The sequence below is a fragment of the Pan troglodytes genome, chromosome 17 (genome assembly GCF_028858775.2).
Source record: "Pan troglodytes isolate AG18354 chromosome 17, NHGRI_mPanTro3-v2.0_pri, whole genome shotgun sequence".
NCBI classification, from domain to species: domain Eukaryota; kingdom Metazoa; phylum Chordata; class Mammalia; order Primates; family Hominidae; genus Pan; species Pan troglodytes.
In genome coordinates, this window is record NC_072415.2 from 33500078 (window position 1) to 33521255 (window position 21178).

Consider the following 21178-nt stretch of genomic DNA (forward strand, 5'->3'; position numbering starts at 1 on the left):
GAATCTCACTCTGTCACCCAGGCTGGAGTGCAGTGCCATGATCTCGGCTCACTGTAACCTCCGTCTCCTGGGTTCAAGCGATTCTTCTGCCTCAGCCTCCCGAGTAGCTGGGATTACAGGCACCTGCCACTACGCCCGGCTAATTTTTGTATTATTAGTAGAGATGGGTTTTCACCATATTGGCCAGGCTGATCTCGAACTCCTGACCTCGTGATCCGCCCATCCTGGCCTCCCAAAGTGCTAGGATTACAGGCGTGAGCCACCGCACCTGACCTATTCCCATTTTTTCTTTTATTTTTTACTTTTTAAAGGAAGGCCCCTCCCCTCGCCTCTCCTTCTCTTCCCTCTTCTCCCCTCCCCTCCCCTCTTTTATATGGAGTCTCGATCCGTTGCCCAGGCTGGAGTGCAGTGGCGCAATCTGGGCTCACTGCAACCATGCCTGACACTGACCATGCCTGGCTAATTTTTGTATTTTTGGTAGAGCTAGCGTTTTGCCACGTTGGCCAGACTGATCTCACACTCCTGGCCTCAAGTAATCCACCTGCCTCAGCCTCCCAAAGTGCTGAGATTACAGGCATGAGCCACCATGCCTGGCCTATTATTCTTATTTTTAAGATGAGGAAATTGAGCATAGGAATGAGTTAGTCAAGGTCACGCAGTAGGGACCTTGGCTCATCCAAATAACAGAGCCGGGATTTAAATCCAAGTTTGGGCTGGGTGCGGTGTCTCACGCCTGTAATCTCAGCACTTTGGGAGGCCCAGGCGGGCAGATCATGAGGTCCAGAGATCAAAACCATCCCAGCCAACATGGTGAAACTCCATCTCTACTAAAAATACAAAAATTAGCTGGGCATGGTGGCACACACCTAGTCCCAGCTACTTGAGAGGCTGAGGCAGGAGAATTGCTTGAATCCGGGAGGCGGAGGTTGCAGTGAGCCAAGATCATACCACTGCACTCCAGCCTGGTGACAGAGTGAGACTCCGTTTCCCCACCCCCCACAAAAATAAATAAATAAATAAATAAATAAATAAATAAATCCAAGTCTGGACTGGACACGGTGGCTCACGCCTGTAATCCCAAGCACTTTGGGAGGCTGAGGTAGGCAGATCACTTGAGCTCAGGAGTTTGAGACCAGTCTGGCCAACAACGTGAAACCCTGTTTCTACTAAAAATACAAAAATTAGCTGGGTGTGACGGTCCACACGTGTAATCCCAGCTACTCGGGAGGCTGCGGCAAGGAATTGCTTGAACCTGGGAGGTGGAGGTTGCAGTGAACCAAGATGGCGCCACTGCACTCCAACCTGGGTGACAGAGCAAGACTCTGTCTCAAAAAAAAAAAAAGTCTGATAGTCTGTTTGGGTCCAGAGTCTGAGATCTTACATTTTACACCTTGTAGAAAATTGAGTGCAAGCTTCCACATTTGTCATTTTCTTCTCTCCCTACTTGCCCCCTTCCATTTACTGTCAGAATTTTGGCTAATACACTGCTCATCTGTACACTTCCAGAAATTGTACAGGAAGGAAGGGGAGAGGAAACACAGAGGAAAATTTATTTGTACAGAACTGGAATTCTAATTAAAAGCTAAGAGGGGGTAGAAATTTAAACTATTAGTTTAAAAAAGTTTAGAGTAATGTGGACTTCAATTGTACACTTATTAATTCAATCAAGAGAATATTAGCTCTACTCAATAATGAATTTCTATGATATTAGAGGTGACATAAAATAAAGATGTAGTGATGGATTGCAAAGCTATATGCAGAAAGATGTTTTTGAGACATTACCAGCTATTCTAATCCATTGTCCCACTTTGTGCTAAGTATTTACAATTTTCAGAATGCTTAATAAACATTAAGCCTGTAAATCAAAAATAAAATTTTAAGCCCCCCCACTGACTGAGTGAACCCCCCTCTTGGCCCAGGGGATCCCAAAGAAAACCTGAAAAGTTCAGGCCATGACAGGAAGGGAAGTCTGATATATCTCATTACACTTTACTCCCTTTGGAACTTAGGTGCAACGATTAACCAGCATTAATATTAAAATATAGTTCATAAGATTCACAAAACAGACTCTTTGTAGAATAAGATACCCACTCCAACCTGGCTGGGGTATAGTATCATATGACAGCAGACCCTGAAGGAAATATGAAATTCTTTTTTTTAATTTTTTTTATTTTTTGAGACGGAGTCTCACTCTGTCACCCAGGCTGGAGTGCAGTGGCGTGATCTCGACTCACTGCAAGCTCTGCCTCCCGGGTTCAAGCGATTCTCCTGCCTCAGCCTCCTGAGTAGCTGGAATTACAGGCACTTGCCACAACGCCTGGCTAATTTTCGTACTTTTTAGTAGAGATGGGGTTTCACTGTATTAGCCATATTGGCCAGAATGGTCTTGAACTCCTGACCTCAGGTGATCCACCCGCCTCAGCCTCCCAAAGTGCTGGGATTACAGGCGTGAGCCACCATGCCCGGCCTCCTTTTACTTTAAAAAATAATTCTCTGAGTTTCGTTTTACTTTAAAAGATAATTCTAACAAACACGTGTCTGTGTTCTCAAGCAGAAGAGATTAGGAGTTGCCAGTTGTTAAAGGAAGTTTGCTGGAGGCAAAGTGGTACCAGTGAGAAGTCACTGATAACAGCTTGACGGAAAAACCATCAAAAGTAGATACAAAGGAGTCATGTAGTTCAGATGCAAGCAGCCCTACATACTTTGATTCTGAATCATCAAGAAGAGCCTAAATTGTGACTTATAATGCTCTATTTATTCTTCCACAGACTCGCCTAACAAACCAGGGCCTTTTTACACGTAGGCTTTGAAGACCCAGAGCCTAGGGCCTGTGAGTCTTTCAGGAGCCTATGAAAATGAAAAAGTTAATCTGTGTTTCCCAAATCAAAGTTAATAAATATTCAATTAAATAGCTACAAAACATAACATCCTGTCAACTTTATTAACTGCTAAATTTGGTATTCATAAAATACTGATGCCACATGAAAATCATTTGTAGGTCTGATTTGCTCGCTGCATGAGTTACTGACCAACTATGACAACTGCAGGAAAATGGACAAAAGGTAAATTAAATGAGTAACTTACAGCTAAATCATTTAAAAAGCAGGGTCACAAAATCCTTTCAAAAATTTTACAATAAAAAGTCTCTTTTATTATTGTGGCCGTGGGTGCATTTTAATATGTTTGATAGGATGGGAGGTGGATAAAAGAATGTTGCTAATGCAAATCTCAGACTGGCCTGGGACTCTGCTCTGGACAGACCTTCCCTCTGTGCCTTCTGGAAGTCCATTTCATAGTAAATCAACTCCTCTTCATCCTTTGCCTAGCGCAGAGCACTCCCTCTCTCCCTGCCTCAACCTCCCCAGTGCCTGCTCCCGGTGGAAGCAAGGCCTTCTCCCACATCGGCACTGCAGTGAATAGGCCCACCTGGCTTCCAGGCCACTGCCCCTCCATCAGGGGTGCAAATCTCTGCTCCTTCAAGACTCAGGTCGTCCCACCTTCCTATCCTCTACCTCACCTCACCTGGCAGTTGTCACCTCCTTATCGTTCACCACCTGATCGTTTTTCCTTATTCATGGAAAACGTTGGCACCTGGCTTGGCAGCCTCCTTTCTACCTACCCCAAATCCTGACTTCATCCTGGGCTTCACTTTACAAAACATCCACACTCAACCTCACCTCCTTTCCCTTTACCCCAATGGGAGAGGTTTCCTTCTGCCATTCTAGCTAATTCCACAGCGAATGGAGCCCAGCTCAGGCTCACTGCCCTCAACTCCCTGAGAAATTCAGTCACTCAGCAAAATCATCCCCAAGCCTTCTCCTCATTCCCTATTATGATTTAAAAATACTTTAAAAAATTGAGATATAATCTACATACATAAAATTCATCCTTTCAAAGCATACAATCCAGTGGGTTTTGGTGCAATCATAAGGTTGCACAACCATCACCACTATCTATTCCAGATTATCTACCCATCAACAATCACTCCCCATCCCCTCCTCTTCCCCAGACCCTGGCAACCACTAATCGACTTTCTGTCTCTATGGATTTGCTGATTTTGGACATTGCATATAAATGGAATCATACAATATATGGCATTCTGTGTCTGGTTTCCTTCACTGAATATGTTTTTAAGTTTCATCTATGTTGTAGCATGCATTAGTGCTTCATTCCTTTTTATGGCTGAATGATAGTCCATTGTACAGATTACCATGTTATGGATTGTGTTCCTCCCCAGATTCATATGCTGAAGCCCTAACCACCAATGTCTTGCGAGCCCAATCCCCTGCCCGAGTTGGTCCAGAAAGCAGGACCCACCACTCAGTGAGTTCAGAAGGCAAAGCACTGAACCAAAGAGGATTATTCTCAAACTTTAAGTTCTAATAATATTTGCCTTGCTAGGTATTGGACTTGCTTGTGACCTGTCATTCCTTTCTTCCAATTTCTCCCTTTTGGGGTGGAAACATGTATATCCTATGCCTGTCCCACTGTCGTATTTTAGAACCACAAAACTTGTTTGAGGACTAGGCATGGTGGCTCACACCTGTAATCCCAACACTTTGGGAGGCCAAAGCAGGAGGATTGCTTGAGTCCAGGAGTCTGAGATCAGCCTGGGCAACACAGGGAGACCCCTATCTCTACAAAAAATAAAAAATATTAGCCAGGCATGGTGGTGCAAGCCTGTAGTCCCAGCTACTCGGGAGACTGAGGCAGGAGGATCACTTGAGCCCAGGAGGTCAAGGCTATAGTGAATCGTGATTGTGCCAGCCTGGGCAGGCGACAGAGTGAGACCCTGTCTCAAAACAAAAGCAAAAACAAACAAAAAAAAAACTTGTGTGATTTCACAGGCTCACAGCTAGAGAAGAATTTCACTTGGGATGAATCATACCTTGAGTCTTACCCAATATCTGATTTAGATAGTTAGATGAGACTGTGGATTTTAGAGTTGATGCTGGAACTAGCTAAAACTTTGGGGACTGTTGGGATGGAATGAATATATGTTGTACGCAAGACAGACATGCCAGGAGGACAGGGGCTGAGGACTGAATGTTTGCATCCCCCCAAAAATTCACGTGTTCAAGTCCTAATGCCCAGTGTGATAATTTTAGGAGGAGAAGTCTTCAGGAGTCAATTAAGTTTAAAAGAGGTTGTGAAGGTATAGCCCCCATGATGGAATTAATGCCCTTAAAAGAATTAGAGACACCAGGGCTTTCTCTCTTGGTCATGTGAGGAAACGGGGCATGCACAGGTGGCCATCTGTAAGTCAGGAAAAGAGCCCTCACCAGCCACCTTGATCTCAAGACTTCCTAGCTCCAGAACTGTGAGAAATAAATGTCTGTTGTTTAAGCCTCCCTATCTATGGTATTTATAATATAAAACACTTTTTTTTGTTTGTTTTGAGACAGAGTCTTACTCTGTCACCCAGGCTGGAGTGCAGTGGTATGATCTTGCTCACTGCAACCTCCATCTCTAGGGTTCAAGTGATTTTCCTGCCTCAGCCTCCCCAGTAGCTGGGATTACAGGCACCCGCCATGACGTCCAGCTAATTTTTGTATTTTTAGTAGAGACGGGGTTTCACCACGTTGGCCAGGCTGGTCTTAAACTCCCGACTTCAGGTGATCCGCCACAGCTTCCCAAAGTGCTGGGATTACAGGGATGAGCCACTGTGCCTGGACCACATTTTGTTTTTATCATCAGTTTATGGACATTTGGATTGTTTCCACTTTCTGGCTATTATGAATACTATTGCTATGGATCTTTATGTTCAAGTTTTTGTGTGAACACGTTTTCATTTCTCTTGGGTATATTCCTAGTAGTGAAATTGCTGGGTCATGTGGTAACTCTATATTTAACTTTTTGAGGCTGGGTGCGGTAGCTCATGCCTGTAATCCCAGCACTTTGGAAGTCTGAAGCAGGTGAATCACGAGGTCAAGAGATCGAGACCATCCTGGCCAACACGGTGAAACCTGGTCTCTACTAAAAATACAAAAATTAGCTGGGCATGGTGGCGCATGCCTGTAGTCTCAGTGACTCAGGAGGCTGAGGCAGGAGAATTGCTTGAACCCGGGAGGCAAAGGTTGCGGTGAGCTGAGATCGTGCCACTGTACTCCAGCCTGACGACAGAGTGAGACTCCATCTCAAAAAAGACAAAAAAACAAAAAACAAACAAACAAACAAAATTTTTGAAGAAAGACAAGCATGGTTTTAAAAATGACTGCATCGGCCGGGCGCGGTGGCCCACGCCTATAATCCCAGCACTCTGGGAGGCCGAGGCAGGCAGATTACCTGAGGTCAGGAGTTCAAGACCAGCCTGGCCAACATGGTGAAACCCCGTCTCTACTAAAAATGCAAAAATTAGCCGGGCGTGGTGGCACATGCCTGTAATCCCAGCTACTCGGGAAGCTGAGGCAGGAGAATTGCTTGAGCCCGGGAGGCAGAAGTTGCAGTGAGCTGAGATCGTGCCATTGCACTCCAGCCTGGCTGACAGAGTGAGACTCTGTCTCAAAAAAATAAAATAAATAAATAAATAAAAATGACTGCATCACTTCATACTCCTACCAGCAATGCATGCAGATTCAATTTCTCCACATCCTTGCCAACATTCGTCATTGTCTTGCTGATTAAAGCCATCCTAGTGGGTATGAAGTGGTATCTCATTACAGTTTTGTATTTGCATTTCCAAGACCATGGCTAATAATGTTAAGCATCTTTTCAGGTGCTTACGGGCCATTTGTAAACTTCTTGGGAGAAATGTCTATTCATATGTCCACTTTAAAATTAGGCTTTGTCTTTTTATTGTTGAAGTGCCTATCATCATTTAAAGATGCTCAAGTCTCTACCATTTTAAAGCAAACAAACACTTGGTCAATTCCAGATCCTTGCTGCAGCCACTGTCTTTTAAAAAGAATCTCTGGGTTGGGTGCCGTGGCTCATGCCTCTAATCCCAGCACTTTGGGAGGCTGAGGCGGGCGATCATGTGAGGTCAGGAGTTCGAGACCAGGCTGGCCAACATGGCGAAACCCCGTCTCTACTAAAATTACAAAAAATTAGCTGGGCTTGGTGGCAGGCACCTGTAATCCCAGCTACTCAGGAGGCTGAGCCAGGAGAATCGCTTGAACCTGAGAGGCAGAGGTTGCAGTGAGCCAAGATTGCGCCACTGCACTCCAGCCTGGGTGACAAGAGCAAGACTTTGTCCAAACAAACAAACAAACAAAAATCTGTTTCTTGCAGAATTTCTTGAAAGAGTTCTCCACACTTGTGGATTCTACCCACTCTCTTTCAAGCTATTGCAATCTGGCTCCTGATCCTAACACCACTGAAAGTGCTCTTGGCAAGGTCACCAGTGCCTATTCTGTCACTAAATCCAATGGACTTTTCAATTCTTTGTTTATTTGTTTTCCCCGTGGCATTAATAAACATCAAGGTCCTCTTCATCTTTGTTGAAAGATTAGAGATGCTTGGTGTAAGTGACAGCACTGCTTCTGAGTTTTCTCATTCGTCTCTGGCTGCTCTTTCTCAAATCTTCTTCAAGATTTTGTCCTCAGTCCTCTTATTTTCCACCTTTATATGGTTCCACTGGACAATCATGTTCATTCCCATGGGTGCCTACTTAACACGCTGACTCCTAAATCTCATCTCTAGCTGCTGCCCAGACTTGCCTCCTGGGATCGAGGAGAGTATATCTGTCTAATCAACATCTCTGCTTGGATTCCCATCTATCCTCAAAATTTATCCCAAACCAGACGTTTTATCTTTATCTCTCTTGCCTTCCCTACTGAATTATGCCGATTTAAAACTTTTAAAGTCGGCCGGGCGTAGTGGCTCACGCCTTTAACCCCAGCACTTTGGGAGGCCAAGGCGGGTGGATCACCTGAGGTCAGGAGTTCGAGACCAGCCTCGCCAACATGGCAGAACCCCGTCTCTACTAAAAATACAAAAAAATTAGCTGGGCATGGTGGCGCACGCCTGTAATCCCAGCTACTCTGGAGGGTGAGGAAGGAGAAATAGCTTGAACCCGGGAGGCGGAAGTTGCAGTGAGCTGAGATCACACCATTGCACTCCAGCCTGGGCAACAAGAGCGAAACTCCGTCTCAGGAAAAAAAAACTTTAAAGTCATTCACATTCGTCTGCTTCATTCCATTCTCACCACCTATGCACTGGTCCAGTACCATTTCTTAAAAAGGTGACAACATCTTCCAGCTCCAACCCTCTTCTCCAAACCTAGCCAGAGATCTTTGCAACATGCACATCTCGCCATGTCACTCCTCTGCTTACATGAGCTATTGTCGGCAACGGGATTACAGTGGCTTAGGAGTCAGACACACCTAGGTTTCAGTCTTAACACCATAACTTATTGGCTGCAAAACCGTGGGTGAGTTAATTTCTCTATATCTTAGTTTTCTCATTTGAAAAAAAAAAAAGAGCCACGAAGAGCACCTCCCACAGGTCTCCCCCAGGGTTGAGACCATACACATCATGTCCTTGGTTCAGAGTCAGGCACATTTGAACTGTTTAATACATTTTAACTACTATTTTTATTAAACCCTTTCAATCGAGGCAAATCAACTTCTTTCATCCTAAAATGTGGGGATTAGATGGAATGACTTTAATCAACTCTTTTGAGACAAGACCCCTTTGGACCCTGAAGCCTCCCTGGGTGCTGGCCACCCCTCCCGGGAGGAGGCATCCGTGGGTGCAGCTTGTACTCCTGCATGAGGACGCAGAGGGTCAGGGTCGGGGACTCCTTCTGCTGCAGGACAGCGCTGACCCCAGGCTTCTTCCCCGCCCCTGACCCGTTACCCGGCGACAGTCCCCGCCGCCCCGTCGCCGGGCACAGACTCAGCCGATCCACAGCCATGAATGCGAAGCCTCTCAGGCAGGGCAGGCAGGCAAACCGCAAACCCACAGGGCGCACCCAGCCCCGCCGCTTCCTCCCGGGCCTCGCCCGCAGCTGGAGGAGAGAGGAAGGAGGAGGCGGCGGGCAGCGGGCAGCGCCCACCCGATCCCACCCCACCCGGCCCCAGCCCCGACCCCGGAGTCCCGGTCGCTCACCTTGAAGGACATCCTGCACATGTCCGCGGCCGCCCGAGCGGAAGCCGGCGCGCTTTGGGCCCGGGGCGCCTTGTCCTCCCCGGCCCTTCACTCTCCCGCGGCTCTCGGCGTTCCGCAGAGGGGCGGCCTCCGACGCCGCGCGCTCCCGCCGCCCGGCCCGGCAGCAGCCGCCGCACACAGGGCCGGGCCGAAGGGGCGGCGCGGGGGCGCGCTCCGCTCGCGCGCGCGCACACTACACATGGGGTGTCGCGTAGACGCGCTCCAGGACCTGCCACACACGCGCGTGCACAAACACCCCAAACTCCGCACGCACTGTGCACTTTCCACACACGTCCACACTTCCACACTCACTCGTCCACACATACACTCCAAACTCCACACACATTGTGCATACGCTCCACATTCCACACACACAGAGGTTCCACATACATACTTTCCACACTCACGCCCACTCACCCGCATGTACTCACACACAAACTCCATACATATCCTCCCGAATAGACTGGTCTGCCCCAGAGGACTCCCAACCTTCATTACAGCACAAATATTATAATGATGTAAAAATGAAGCTTGAGGAAAAAATTCATCCAATAGCTATTTTCGTTATAATTTCTTTCTCGGTTTCCTGAGAAACTTTTTTCTCCTGGGGAAAATATCTAGGAAACAAACCTTTTGATTGCACAAACAATAAGTGGTCTTTTCCTTTTTGAAGGGCAAAGGCCAATTTTGGAATAGACTCATACCCCTCCTCCTCCTCCTCGTTATTAATCCAGCAGTTCCCTCCTCCTCTGGGTCTGATGCTGCAGCCCTGGAGTATTGCAGTATGTGTGTCCACTCCTGCTGCCTGCCCAGGATTGGTTTGGGCGAAGTAAAACTGGGAGTTTTAAGTATAAACGGCAACAACAGCTCTTTGAGAGCATTTTAGAAAAGTTAAGGTAAAAAAGTAGCCCAGGCATAGTGGCTCACGCCTATAATCCCAACTCTTTGGGAGGCCAAAGGCGGGCAGATCACTTGAGTCCAGGAGTTCGAGATCAGACTGGAGTTCGAGATCATGGCAAAACTCTATCTCTACTAAAAATACAAAAATTAGCCAGGCGTGGTGGTGTGCACCTGTAGTCCCAGCTACTCGGGAGGCTGAGGTGGGAGGATCGCTTGAACCTGGGAGGTTGAGGCTGCAGTGAGCCAAGATTCGGTCACTGCACTCCAGCCTGGGCAACAGAGCAAGACTCTGCCTCAAAAATAAAAATAAAAACAAAACAAAAAAATAGTATAAAAGTGGATGTCTTACCCCCTCAAACTATAAGAATCCACTCATTCATTCTCCCCCTCCTTCCCTCTTCTCAATTAAATTTGTAACGAATATTTAATTTAAAAGGTAAAAAAAATTACAAATAAAAGTTAATAATAAAAATTAAAATGTTTAACCTTCATGGATAAATTGTATTACTTTGTGCTTAAAACAACTTTAAATTAAAAACATTCTGAACTTTTATAGAAAATTCCAATTTTAAAAATAAGGACTCTAAACATTTTCCTTGCTTTGAGTGCCTATAAATGACACAGTTTTTAAGTTGCCACACAACATTATTATATAAAAATCAAGCATCAGAGGTTTTGCTTTAATAGTTTTTTGTTTGTTTGTTTGTTTTTTCTTCTCAGACGGAGTTTCGCTCTTTTGCCCAGGCTGGTGAAGTGGCATGATCCTGGCTCACTGCAACCTCCACCCCCGGGGTTCAAGCATTTCTCCTGCCTCAGCCTCTCAAGTAGCTGGTATTATAGGCACCTGTCACCGTGCCCAGCTAATTTTTGTATTTTTAGTAGAGACAGGGTTTCGCCATGTTGGCCAGGCTGGTCTCGAACTACTGACCTCAGGTGATCCACCCGGTTCGGCCTCCCAAGGTGCTAGGATTACAAACGTGAGCCACCGCGCCTGGTCTGCTTTAATAGTTTTGATAAATAAAAGGGAGAAAGGAAAGAACTAATATTTTGAGTGTTTTCTAGGTACAAGGTGCTTTCCTTATAAACATTTTATGGGGTGAGTATTAACCCATTCCACGGATGAAAAAACTAAGATTCTGAGAGATTGGAGTAATTTGCTAATAAGTGATAGGGCTAGGTGTTTGTCTAGCTCCAAAGCCTGTTTCCTTTCTGTTACACTTGAGCTCAAAGCTGCTTTTCTCTGGCCAGGGTGCTGATGGGATTCTTGTCAGTCTCTGGAAAGAACGTGCCTAACACCGTCTGACGCACGCGGTTAAACTCATCTTCATATAAACAGCTCTGAAATGGAACAAAGCTCTCATGGTCACAACAGGCAATTCTTTCTAAAATGGTCCACTCCAAACTTTAATAGTGACCCACTGGACCTAATGCAAAATTTAATCTGCACGGCCCAGTTTTCTTATCCAAACATCTTCTCACTACCCAAACAGAGCCTCTCCATCCTTGTCATCCTGTCAAACAAAAGCAATAAAGGAAAAAACTAATATTTTGAATGTTTTCTAGGTACAAGGTGCTTTCCTTATAAACATTTTATGAGGTAGGTATTATACCTATTCCATAGATGAAAAAACTAAAGTTCTGAGAAAATGGAATAATTTGCTAATAAGTGATAGAGCTAGGCGTTTGTCTAGCTCCAAAATCTTATCACTGCTCTCTTCCCACTACGGCTCTCTTTTATCTCCTCTCTTTTGTCTGCCAAATCCCAACCTACCCAGGGTGTTACCCCCAGCTCAAGTTCCTCTTCCTACACCCTGGTTCTCAGTCATCTTCCTCCCAACTTTGCTGAGCTCTTGCCACGGTTCTGCTCTACACCACATCCCTCAACCCTGATTCCACAGGGTCTGGTATTGCTCTCAGTTCTACTTCTGTTGCTTTTGATTTCTTCAGCAGAGTTGAAATTCTTCAAGGCCAGGCCCTGTGTCTTATGTATCTTTTATTTTCCCCAGGGGCTAATTTACGGCTGGAGGCATGGTAGGTGGTCAAAACTTATTCATCATTGAATTAGTAAAAGAGTCAGGGGGTTGTGTTATCCAAATCTACCAAGTCAGAAGGCCCACTCTTATCCACAGACATGCATTACTCAGATGCACAGACATCTGTGTTGATCTCAAATGAGGCCATAGTCATTGTCACCTTCTGTTCACACCAGCACAGACCTTGATGTGTTTGGCTTCTATTTTGCACTGTCCCAGTTGATGGTCCAACAGGATTTGCCCTCGACAGAATTGAGAAGTAGGTCAATCTGGTCTACTGAGCTTTCTTTTTTTTTTCTTTTTTCTTTCTTTCTTTTTTTCAAGACGGAGTCTTGGTCTGTTACCCAGGCTGGAGTGCAGTGGCATGATCTTGGCTCACTGCAACCTCCACCTCCCGGGTTCAAGCGATTCACCTGCCTCAGCCTCCTGAGTAGCAGGGATTACAGGCACAGGCCACCAAACCCGGCTAATTTTTGTATTCTTAGTAGAGACGGGGTTTCACCATGTTGCCCAGGCTGGTCTCAAACTCTTGACCTCGTGATCTGCCAGTCTCTGCCTCCCAAAGTGCTGGGATTACAGGCATGAGCCACTGCGCCCAGCCTACTGAGCTTTCTAACACCCTTTTTGTAATCAGGCTCCTTCATCCAACTAAGAGTTCATGCTGGACATCTTTTCTGTCTTTATTCTCTGTCTACTTCCCCATCCCACATCTTTTAAAATTTTTGTATCTATTTATTTTTTATAAGGATAGGGTCTCTGTCACCCAGGCTGGAGTGCAGTGGCAGGATCACAGCTCACTGCAGCCTGGAATTCCTGGGCTCAAGCAATCCTAATGCCTCTGCCTTCTGAGTAGCTAGGACTACAGGCACATGCCACTATACCGTCTAATTTTTAAAAACATTTTTTTACAGATAGGATCTCACTATGTTGTTCAAGCTGGTCTTGAACTCCTGGCCTCAAGCCATCCTCCCACCTCAGCCTCCCAAAGTGCTGGGATTACAGGCATAAGCCACCATGCCCAGCCCTTGTTTAATTTTTAATTTTTATTTAATTTTATTTTTTAGAGATGGGGCATCACTATGTTGCCCAAGCTGGTCATTAAGTCATAGGCTCAAGTGATCCTCCCTGTCAGCTTCCCAAAGTGCTGGGATTACAGGTGCATGCCACTATGCCCAGCTTCCACCTCACATCTCCCAGCTAGTTAGCTCCGTCTCTCCTAACCTATTGGAATTTACCCTAGATGAGGCTTCTTGCAGTGGGGACTGTAGCAGACACAGCTTGGAGTAATCTACCCAACACCCATTGCTCCCTTCCTTTCCCTATCAGAATGTCAGTTTTGCTCAGTTTTGTCCATCATACTCCCCCTGGAGATTTGCTTAAGGGGAACATAGCCGTTTGTTCCATCCAAAGTCCTCTTGTTTAGGCTGGTGATAGTGCTTGAATTAGGTGTGGGCAGGTGACAAATTCTGATCTTTGAGATGTCAGAGGAGGTGTGTTGGGGGCTTTTGAGAAAGATTTCCTTGGTTGTAAGACATACCCAGGAGAAGATGGTCCTTCTTCCTTGGGACACTGTACTGTACAAATACAATGCCTGGAATGACTGCAGACACCTTGTGACCATAAGGAAAACTACCCCCTGAAGGTGGCAGAGCAGACCATGGTGTCACTAAGGCCCTGTGTTGACCAATGGGGAATTCTTATTTCTTTCTTTTTTCTTTGAGATGAAGTTTCAATCTTGTTGCCTAGGCTGGAGTGAAATGGCATTATTTCAGCTCACTGCAACCTCTGCCTCCTTGGGTTCAAGAGATTCTCCTGCCTCAGCCTCCTGAGTTGCTGGGATTTCAGGCTCATGCCACCACGCCTGGCTAATTTTTGTACTTTTAGTAGAGACGGGGTTTCACCATGTTGTCCATGCTGGTCTCAAACTCCTGACTTCTTGATCTGCCCGCCTCAGCCTCCCAAAGTGCTGGGATTACAGGTGTGAGCCACCGTGCCCAGCTCACAATCTTTCTTAAGCATACAGTAACATAATGGGAATATGTATATTCTGCTCTTTACAAAGCATGATAATGTGAGCATTTCCTCCTAGCATTAACAGTTCTCTGAAAATCTGTAATTTATTTATTTATTTATTTATTTTGAGATGAAGTTTCGCTCTTGTTGCCCAGGCTGGAGTGCAAGGGCATGATCTTGGCTCACTGCAACCTCCCCGTCCCGAGTTCAAGTGATTCTCCTGTCTCAGCCTCCCGAGTAGCTGAGATTACAGGCACATGCGACCACACCCGGCTAATTTTTGTATTTTTAGTAGAGACGGGGATTCATCATATTGGTCAGGCTGGTCTCGAGCTCTTGACCTCAGGTGATCCACGCCCCGCCCCACCGGCCTCCCAAAGTGCTGGGATTATAGGCATGAATGAACCACCGTGCCCAGCAAAATCCATCTCTTATGGCTGCAGTTATATTGCATATACTATAATTTATTCAACCTTTCTTCTTTTATAAAACCTTTACATAGATTTTCATTTTTATTATTAAAAATAACTCTACTCAGCCAGCCTTCACTAAAGGCATTTCTGCTTATTGTAATGACACACACCCGGCGAGGCACATTGAAAACCAGAGGAAACTAGACGATGTGTAAATTTCTGCCGCCCAATTTTTTAGCATCATTGAAAACCCTAAGATGGAAAGCATCTTTTGGAACCCTGAAATTCTGCCATCCAAGAAAAAATATTCTTTTATTACTCTTCTACGGTGGCTCACCTCTGTAATCCAAGCACTTTGGGAGGCCCAGGAGGGCGGGTTGCCTGAGCTCAGGAGTTTGAGACCAGCCTGGGCAGCACGGTGAAACCCCGTCTCTACTAAAAATACACAAAATTATCTGGGTGTGGTGATGCGCACCTGTAGTCCCAGCTACTCAGGAGGCTGAGGCAGAAGAATTTCTTGAACCCAGGAGGTGGAGGTTGCAGTGAGCCGAGATCGCACCACTGCACTCTAGCCTGGGTGACAGAGCGAGACTCCATCTCAGAAAAAACAAACACAAACAAACAAAAAAACCTCTACACTTCCAGCCTGGGCAACATGACGAAACCCTACCTCTACTTAAAAAAAAAAAAAACAAAAAATTAGCCAGGCTATAGTTCCAGCTACTCGGGAAATGAGGCTTCCTGCAGCGGGGATCTCATTTGCTTAACATTTTTCTATTGTTCTTTGGTTCACTGCTAACAGTCTTGTAAATCCTTGCTTGCTTGCTGAAGCACTCTCTTCTTTTGGGTGGGGCATCCGAATGTTGCCACCTGGCAGGGTGCCCTGGCCCATGGAAGGCTGGTCCCGGCTTGGCTTTAAGTGAAGATTCCACTGCACTTCCTTCTTTTCCCTGGGGAGAAGGAGTCCCACACTGACATGGTGGAACTCTACAAAATGGCCCAGTGATCCTCCAAGTAGCCAATAACCGTCTAGGTCTTTTTTCACTGTTTGCTTTTTGGTATATTCTTTCCATTTATTTTTATTTTTATTTTTTAAGAGATAGGGTCCCGCTCTGTCGCGCAGACTGTAGTGTGCAGTGGCATAATCATAGCTCACTGAAGCCTTGAATTCCTGGGCACAAAGGATCCTCCCGCCTCAGTCTCCTGAATAGCTGGAAGTTTAGGTGCAAACCACCATGCCTGGCTAATTTTTGCCTTCCTTCCTTCCTTCTTTCCTTCTTTCCTCCCTCCCTCCCTCTCTCTCTCCTTCCTTCGTTCCTCGTCTCCTTTCCTCCTCTCCTTTCTTTCCTTTCCTTTCTTTTCCTTCCTTCTTTTCTTTTCTTTTTTCTTTTTTAGATAGGGTCTCACTATGTTGCCCAGGAGGATCTAGATTCTTGGCTTCAAGCCATCCTCCCACCTCAGCCTCTCAAGGTGTTGGGATTGCAGGCATGAGCCACTGCACCTGGCCTCAGATGCGCTAGTAATTTTGCTTTTATTATCCATCATAGTGATTTAACAAAGTGTTAGATTTCCTTCACTCTAGTGATGGAATGGACGATGCTCCATTAGGGTCAGTTGCCCTTAGCACTGCTCCATCAGATGCTTTGCAGTTTAAAACATGCAGTGATGAGCCCTGAATACATGGCAGGATTTCTGGGAGCCTCATTTGTGACCCAGTGGACAAGGCACAGATGTAAAAATGCCAGCCTTAAGGAGCCTTCAGTCCCTGGCCAGACATCTAGCTGTTGCCTGAGTGTTTGATTTTCATTTGGATATTTAGCATTATTGTGTAACTCTCAGCTTCCAACCTTTGTTTAAGGAGAGTCTGGGCTAATGGTTGGAAAGTACCCTATCACTAATCTGGCCCTTGGGAATAGAAGCATCTATTATGAATGGGCCCAGAGGAGGCGTCTCCTAAGTGAAGCTGCCTTCGACATTCTGTTGAGGGTTCCAAGTATTCACACAAGAGCAGTATCTTTGAATGTACTGGGGACTCTGAATTCTGTCTAGTTGATGTACCAGTCCTTAGATTTTACTGCCAAGTTGCTAAAACCATATAGGGTAAAATGTAGGAGATACGTACACACAGACTTAGTTCTCAATTATTTGCCAATTGGCACTTGTTTCATTTAATCTTTAATTGAGCCAAAACCAAGAAGCCAAAAAAGCTGAGTTCAATCATTAGGGAAAATGGACAAAAAGACTCCTGTGCTATGGAAATTGTCTCAGCGCTTTACATGGGAGCAAGAGTGGAATGCAAACTTAATTTTGTTTATGGCAAAAATGGATCTCCTGCCCCCATGGCTGAAATGCAGAAAGTAACATTTTTATTAACATTTGACTTTTGGGGCCCTGTTTGGCAATTCTATAGTAATGTCACAAACTATATATAATATACCAGATTATCGTGTACATCTCAAGTGTGGCTGGAGCCTCATTCTTTCAGTGAGGCTTCCTTAGTGGGCTTCTCACAGCTTAGAGGTAATATGGCACCTTAGATTTGCAGGGACCTCAGTGGGCTGAACATCAGATGGTGAGCCACATGGGAGCAGAAGCTGTGTGTGCCTCCTTTTGGCAGCCCCGATGCCAAGTCCAGAGCCTAGCACATTGTTGGTGTTCACTGAGCATTTCCGAATAAATGAATGAATAAATGAATCCTCACAGATTATCTGAGGATCCACAAACCTCTCAAATATGAAACCAAAGTTTCTGAGGCACTTTCCTCTAACGAGATTGGGAGCCTGTGTTTGTGCGGTTCTTCTCATATTCAGAAATCTAAGGCATGTGGCCACCAGCTTCCAAGTGAGGTCCCAGGGCAAGTGACAATAAAGGACATCATCCTATTTTCACGGGAGGAGTATTGCCTGGTAGAACAACTATCACAGCTTCACTGAAGGCAGCACCTTCTCCCCTCCACCCCGCAAAGACCTGCCACTATGGGTCCCCAGCATGGGGCTTGGAGGGGCCTGAAAGTAATTGCTAAGGGGTCATGACTCCATCTTTGTGTATGTCTATGTATGTTTTAAATTAAATAATCATGTGTGTGTGTGTGTGTGTGTGTGTGTGTGGTGGGGGGGGCCTCAGGAATTTTGAAGTTGTACAAGGGAATCTTGGACTTTTAAAGGATGTCTGCTCCCCCTTCCCCCACTGTCCCAGTGATGCGGGTCAAACTAAGCTCAGGCCACAGCCCTTCAGTGGGCACGATTGGCTTTGATGCCTTCTATGAAGGTGTAGAATTCTTGGTTTCCCCAGCAAGTAGAATGGGGCCAGAGAAGGAACAAGAAGTGGGAAACAGTAGGGTAGAAATCCAAGTGATTTCACTGGAAAGAGAAATGTCAGAAGCTCCCAGAACAGCCACGATCAAACATGCCTTCTGGATGAAATGGTTCTTATAACATCCACCTTCAGTCTGGTGCCAGAATTGTGACACAGTTGTAATGTGCTGATCTCAGGGTGGGATGCGTGCCCTGAGTCTTTCCTAGGCAAGTCCTGTGCCTGCTGGTGCTCAGCAGGTGGCCTAAGGGCCAGAGTACTCTGCTCAATCATGAGGCTAGTCAGGCTCACTGAGTGGGCAGGGATCTGGGAAGCTTCGAGCAGGAAATGAAGAAATCTAAAGTCTGGTTCAGTGTCCCAGGGGGATCTGGGGAAGACAGTATGGGGAGGGTGATCAAGGCAGACCAGCTGGTGAGAGGAGATTAGGGCAGTGACAGCTTCCATGGAACTCCTGAAAGGCCCTCCAACACCCTGGGGCTCTGGCAAGGTCAAAAAGTGGGGAGCAGTGAGCTATGTCCAGTACAGGAGGCCAGCAGGTGGATCTCTAAGGACTGATGTAAAGAATGCTTCCAGGTTCTGAGAAATTGGCATCCCAGGCAGGCTCCTGGACAGAAATTCAGACACAATGGGTCAAGACCTGTGTCTAGAACTGCACATAAAGGCAATCACTAGCTTTAATTGGAGGCGTACTATGTATTAGCATTGCATTTGGCCCTTTCTAATTATTACTTCCTTCAGTATTCACAGATCTTTTTTTAAAAAATTTTTTGGCTTTAAATTTATTCAATGCAAAATAATCCTCTCCAATTTTACTGAGGTGGCTGACCACGTCCACGACCAAATCTGCCCCTAAACTCAAATTCGGTTGCTGACCCAGCCCCAGCCTTGGCTTTCTTGTCGGCAACCAGGGGGCACAGCACTCTGTCTGTAGGTAACTCTATTGACTTCCCCTCTTGTGAGTCTTGCAGGTTGCTCAGCCTCCAGGCCTTTAGGCCGAGACCTGCCAGTCTCTGGACGGCTGCGGCATAGGATGGCAGGCACAATCTCCAGGGGAAGATGAAGGTAATCACAGAGATACTGGATACCCTCATTGGTAAGTTACCAATAGAAATGTCTCCAGGCAAACTGTTCCTTCACATAGCCTTTGGACTTGAGAGACTGCATGGCCTTCATGACATGAAGGTTGGGCACATTCTTGTCTGCCAGCTCTGGGTGCCTAGGCATGTGGACATCCTTCTTGGTCACCATGACTCCCTCCTTAAAAAGGAGTTCATAAATGGCAATCTGGTTCTTCTTAGGCATCAACATCTCGGTGGCTGTAGGGTCTGGAGTTGAGGCTGGAAAGAGTATTTACAAATCTTATGCCATGGGTAAACTTTTTCACATGAAAAAACTGAGACTTGGCCGGGTGTGGTAGCTCACGCCTGTAATCCCAGCACTTTGGGAGGCAGAGGTGGGCGGATCACGAGGTGAAGAGATAGAGACCATCCTGGCCAACATGGTGAAACTCCATCTCTACTAAAAAAAAATACAAAAAATTAGCTGGGTATGGTGGCACGCACATGTAGTCCCAGCTCTGGAGGCTGAGGCAGGAGAATTGCTTGAACCCAGGAGGCAGAGGTTGCAGTGAGCTGAGATCACACCACTGCGCTCCAGCCTGCCAGACAGAGTGAGACTCGATCTCAAAAAAAAAAAAAAAAAAGAAAAGAAAAAGAAAAGAAACTGCGGCTTAAAAATTTTTTTATTGTCAAATAAAGATGTAATATATTTAATGTGTTTTATGTGATGATTTGATATGCATATACAGTGTGTAGTGATTACTATAGCCAAATTAATCCAAGCGTCCATCACCATCCATGCTGTACATGAGAACCCCAGAACTTGTTCCTGTGGTAGCCGAAACTTTGCAGCCTTTGACCAACATCTCTCCATTTCCTTCACCTCCTGGTCCCTGGCAACCACCATTCTACTCTGGTGGTAGGTCCAGCCCTGCAGCAGACACTTTCACATACATTATGTCATTTAACCTTCACAATATCTTTATCATCATTTTTTATTTCAGGTGAGGGATCGGAAGCATAGAGAGACTGAGTGGCTTGCTTCAACTCACACGGGAAGGAAGCAATAACCCAATAAATGGGACTGGGGCACATGTCAGAGCAACCCAGCAGCAAGACTGCCCTGAGGCTGATGTGCCATGGGAGAGGAAGAGACCTAAGCATTAAGGATGTAATACTTGCTATATACATTTAGTCCTCCTTAGCCTAAAACCTGAGTTAGTGACGATCTTGTAAGATGGAGAGAAATTTTGAAGATACACAACTTCAAGGAGTATGGCTTACTTACTAAGTGCAGGGAGTGGCTTTCACCTGAAATAACCCAAAGATGCATTTGTTCTTCATAATGCATGAGTCATGGATTTAGCCCATACATTGAATTCATATTATTAAAACAACCACCTTACACCCATGTCTCTGTGCAGAGGCAGCTAAATCAGTAGGTGCTATTGTGGAGTAAGTGAAACGAATTTTAACTTTAGCATATGTGTCATTTCTTTTGAGTTGTCTAAACTTGGGTACAATTACTCATACTGAGCCAAGAGAATGAAGCAGGTTATTTCATGCCCTTTTAAAAAAGGTTGTAAAACTCTGATTTTTTTTTGAGACAGGGTCTTGTTCTATCACCCAGGCTGGGGTGCACTAATGAGATCATGGCTCACTGCAGCCTTGACTTCCCAGGCTCCGATCCTCTTGCTTCAGCCCCCCTAGTAGCTGGGAATATAGGCGCAAACCATCATCCCTGGCTAATTTTTGTATTTTTTGTAGAGATGGGGTCTAGTCATGTTGCTCAGGCTTGTTTCAAACTCCTGGGCTCAAGCGATCCTCTTGTCTTAGGCTCCCTAAGTGCTGGAATTATAGGTGTGAGCCACTGCACCTGGCCCAATTCTGATATTTTGTATTTCTTATATGTACTGTTGAATGAATAGTAAAGATTTAACATAGTATTAGAGCATCATGAGGCTAGAAACTATCAAGTAATAATAACCAACAAATGATTTAAAAAAAATTTTTTTTTCTTAGAGACAGGGTCTCGCTCTGTTGCCCAGGCTGGAGTGCAGTGGCACAATCTCGGTTCACCACAACTTCTGCCTCCTGGGTTCAAGCGATTCTCCCGCCTCAGCCTCCCAAGTAGCTGGGATCACAGGCGCCTGCCACCATGCCTGGCCAATTTTTGTATTTTTAGTAGAGACAGGGTTTCACTATGTTGGCCAAGTTTTTCTCAAACTCCTGACCTCAAGTGATCCTCCTGCCTCGGCCTCTGAATGCAGTCAAAGCAAATTGACAAATATTTTGTAATACACAGTACAACTGGGTTATGAGAAAGATGATCACATAGTTGGATGTCATGGCTATATGA

At 45.6% G+C, this 21178-nt stretch overlaps 1 protein-coding gene and 1 pseudogene across 9 annotated transcripts in view; both read right to left on the reverse strand.

Moving 5' to 3' along the window:
* Positions 1-9253, reverse strand: part of ANKRD29 (ankyrin repeat domain 29) — a 63970-nt gene extending 54717 nt beyond the window's left edge. For 6 of the 9 annotated variants that reach the window (XR_010151871.1, XR_010151872.1, XR_675636.5 and 3 more), the window contains exon 1: positions 9052-9192. Coding sequence is in view for 3 of the 9 variants with exons in the window: in XM_016933453.4 (XP_016788942.1) it covers positions 9052-9072 (21 nt within the window). In the remaining 6 variants the exon portion in view is untranslated. Of the gene's footprint in view, positions 1-9051 lie in introns of all 9 variants that reach the window. The other 3 variants (XM_001155671.8, XM_001155733.8, XR_675634.5) reach the window with 2 other exon arrangements.
* Positions 9254-18564: 9311 nt separating this feature from the next.
* LOC741641 (small ribosomal subunit protein eS10-like) lies at positions 18565-19153 on the reverse strand (annotated as a pseudogene).
* Between the last annotated feature and the right edge of the window lie 2025 nt (positions 19154-21178).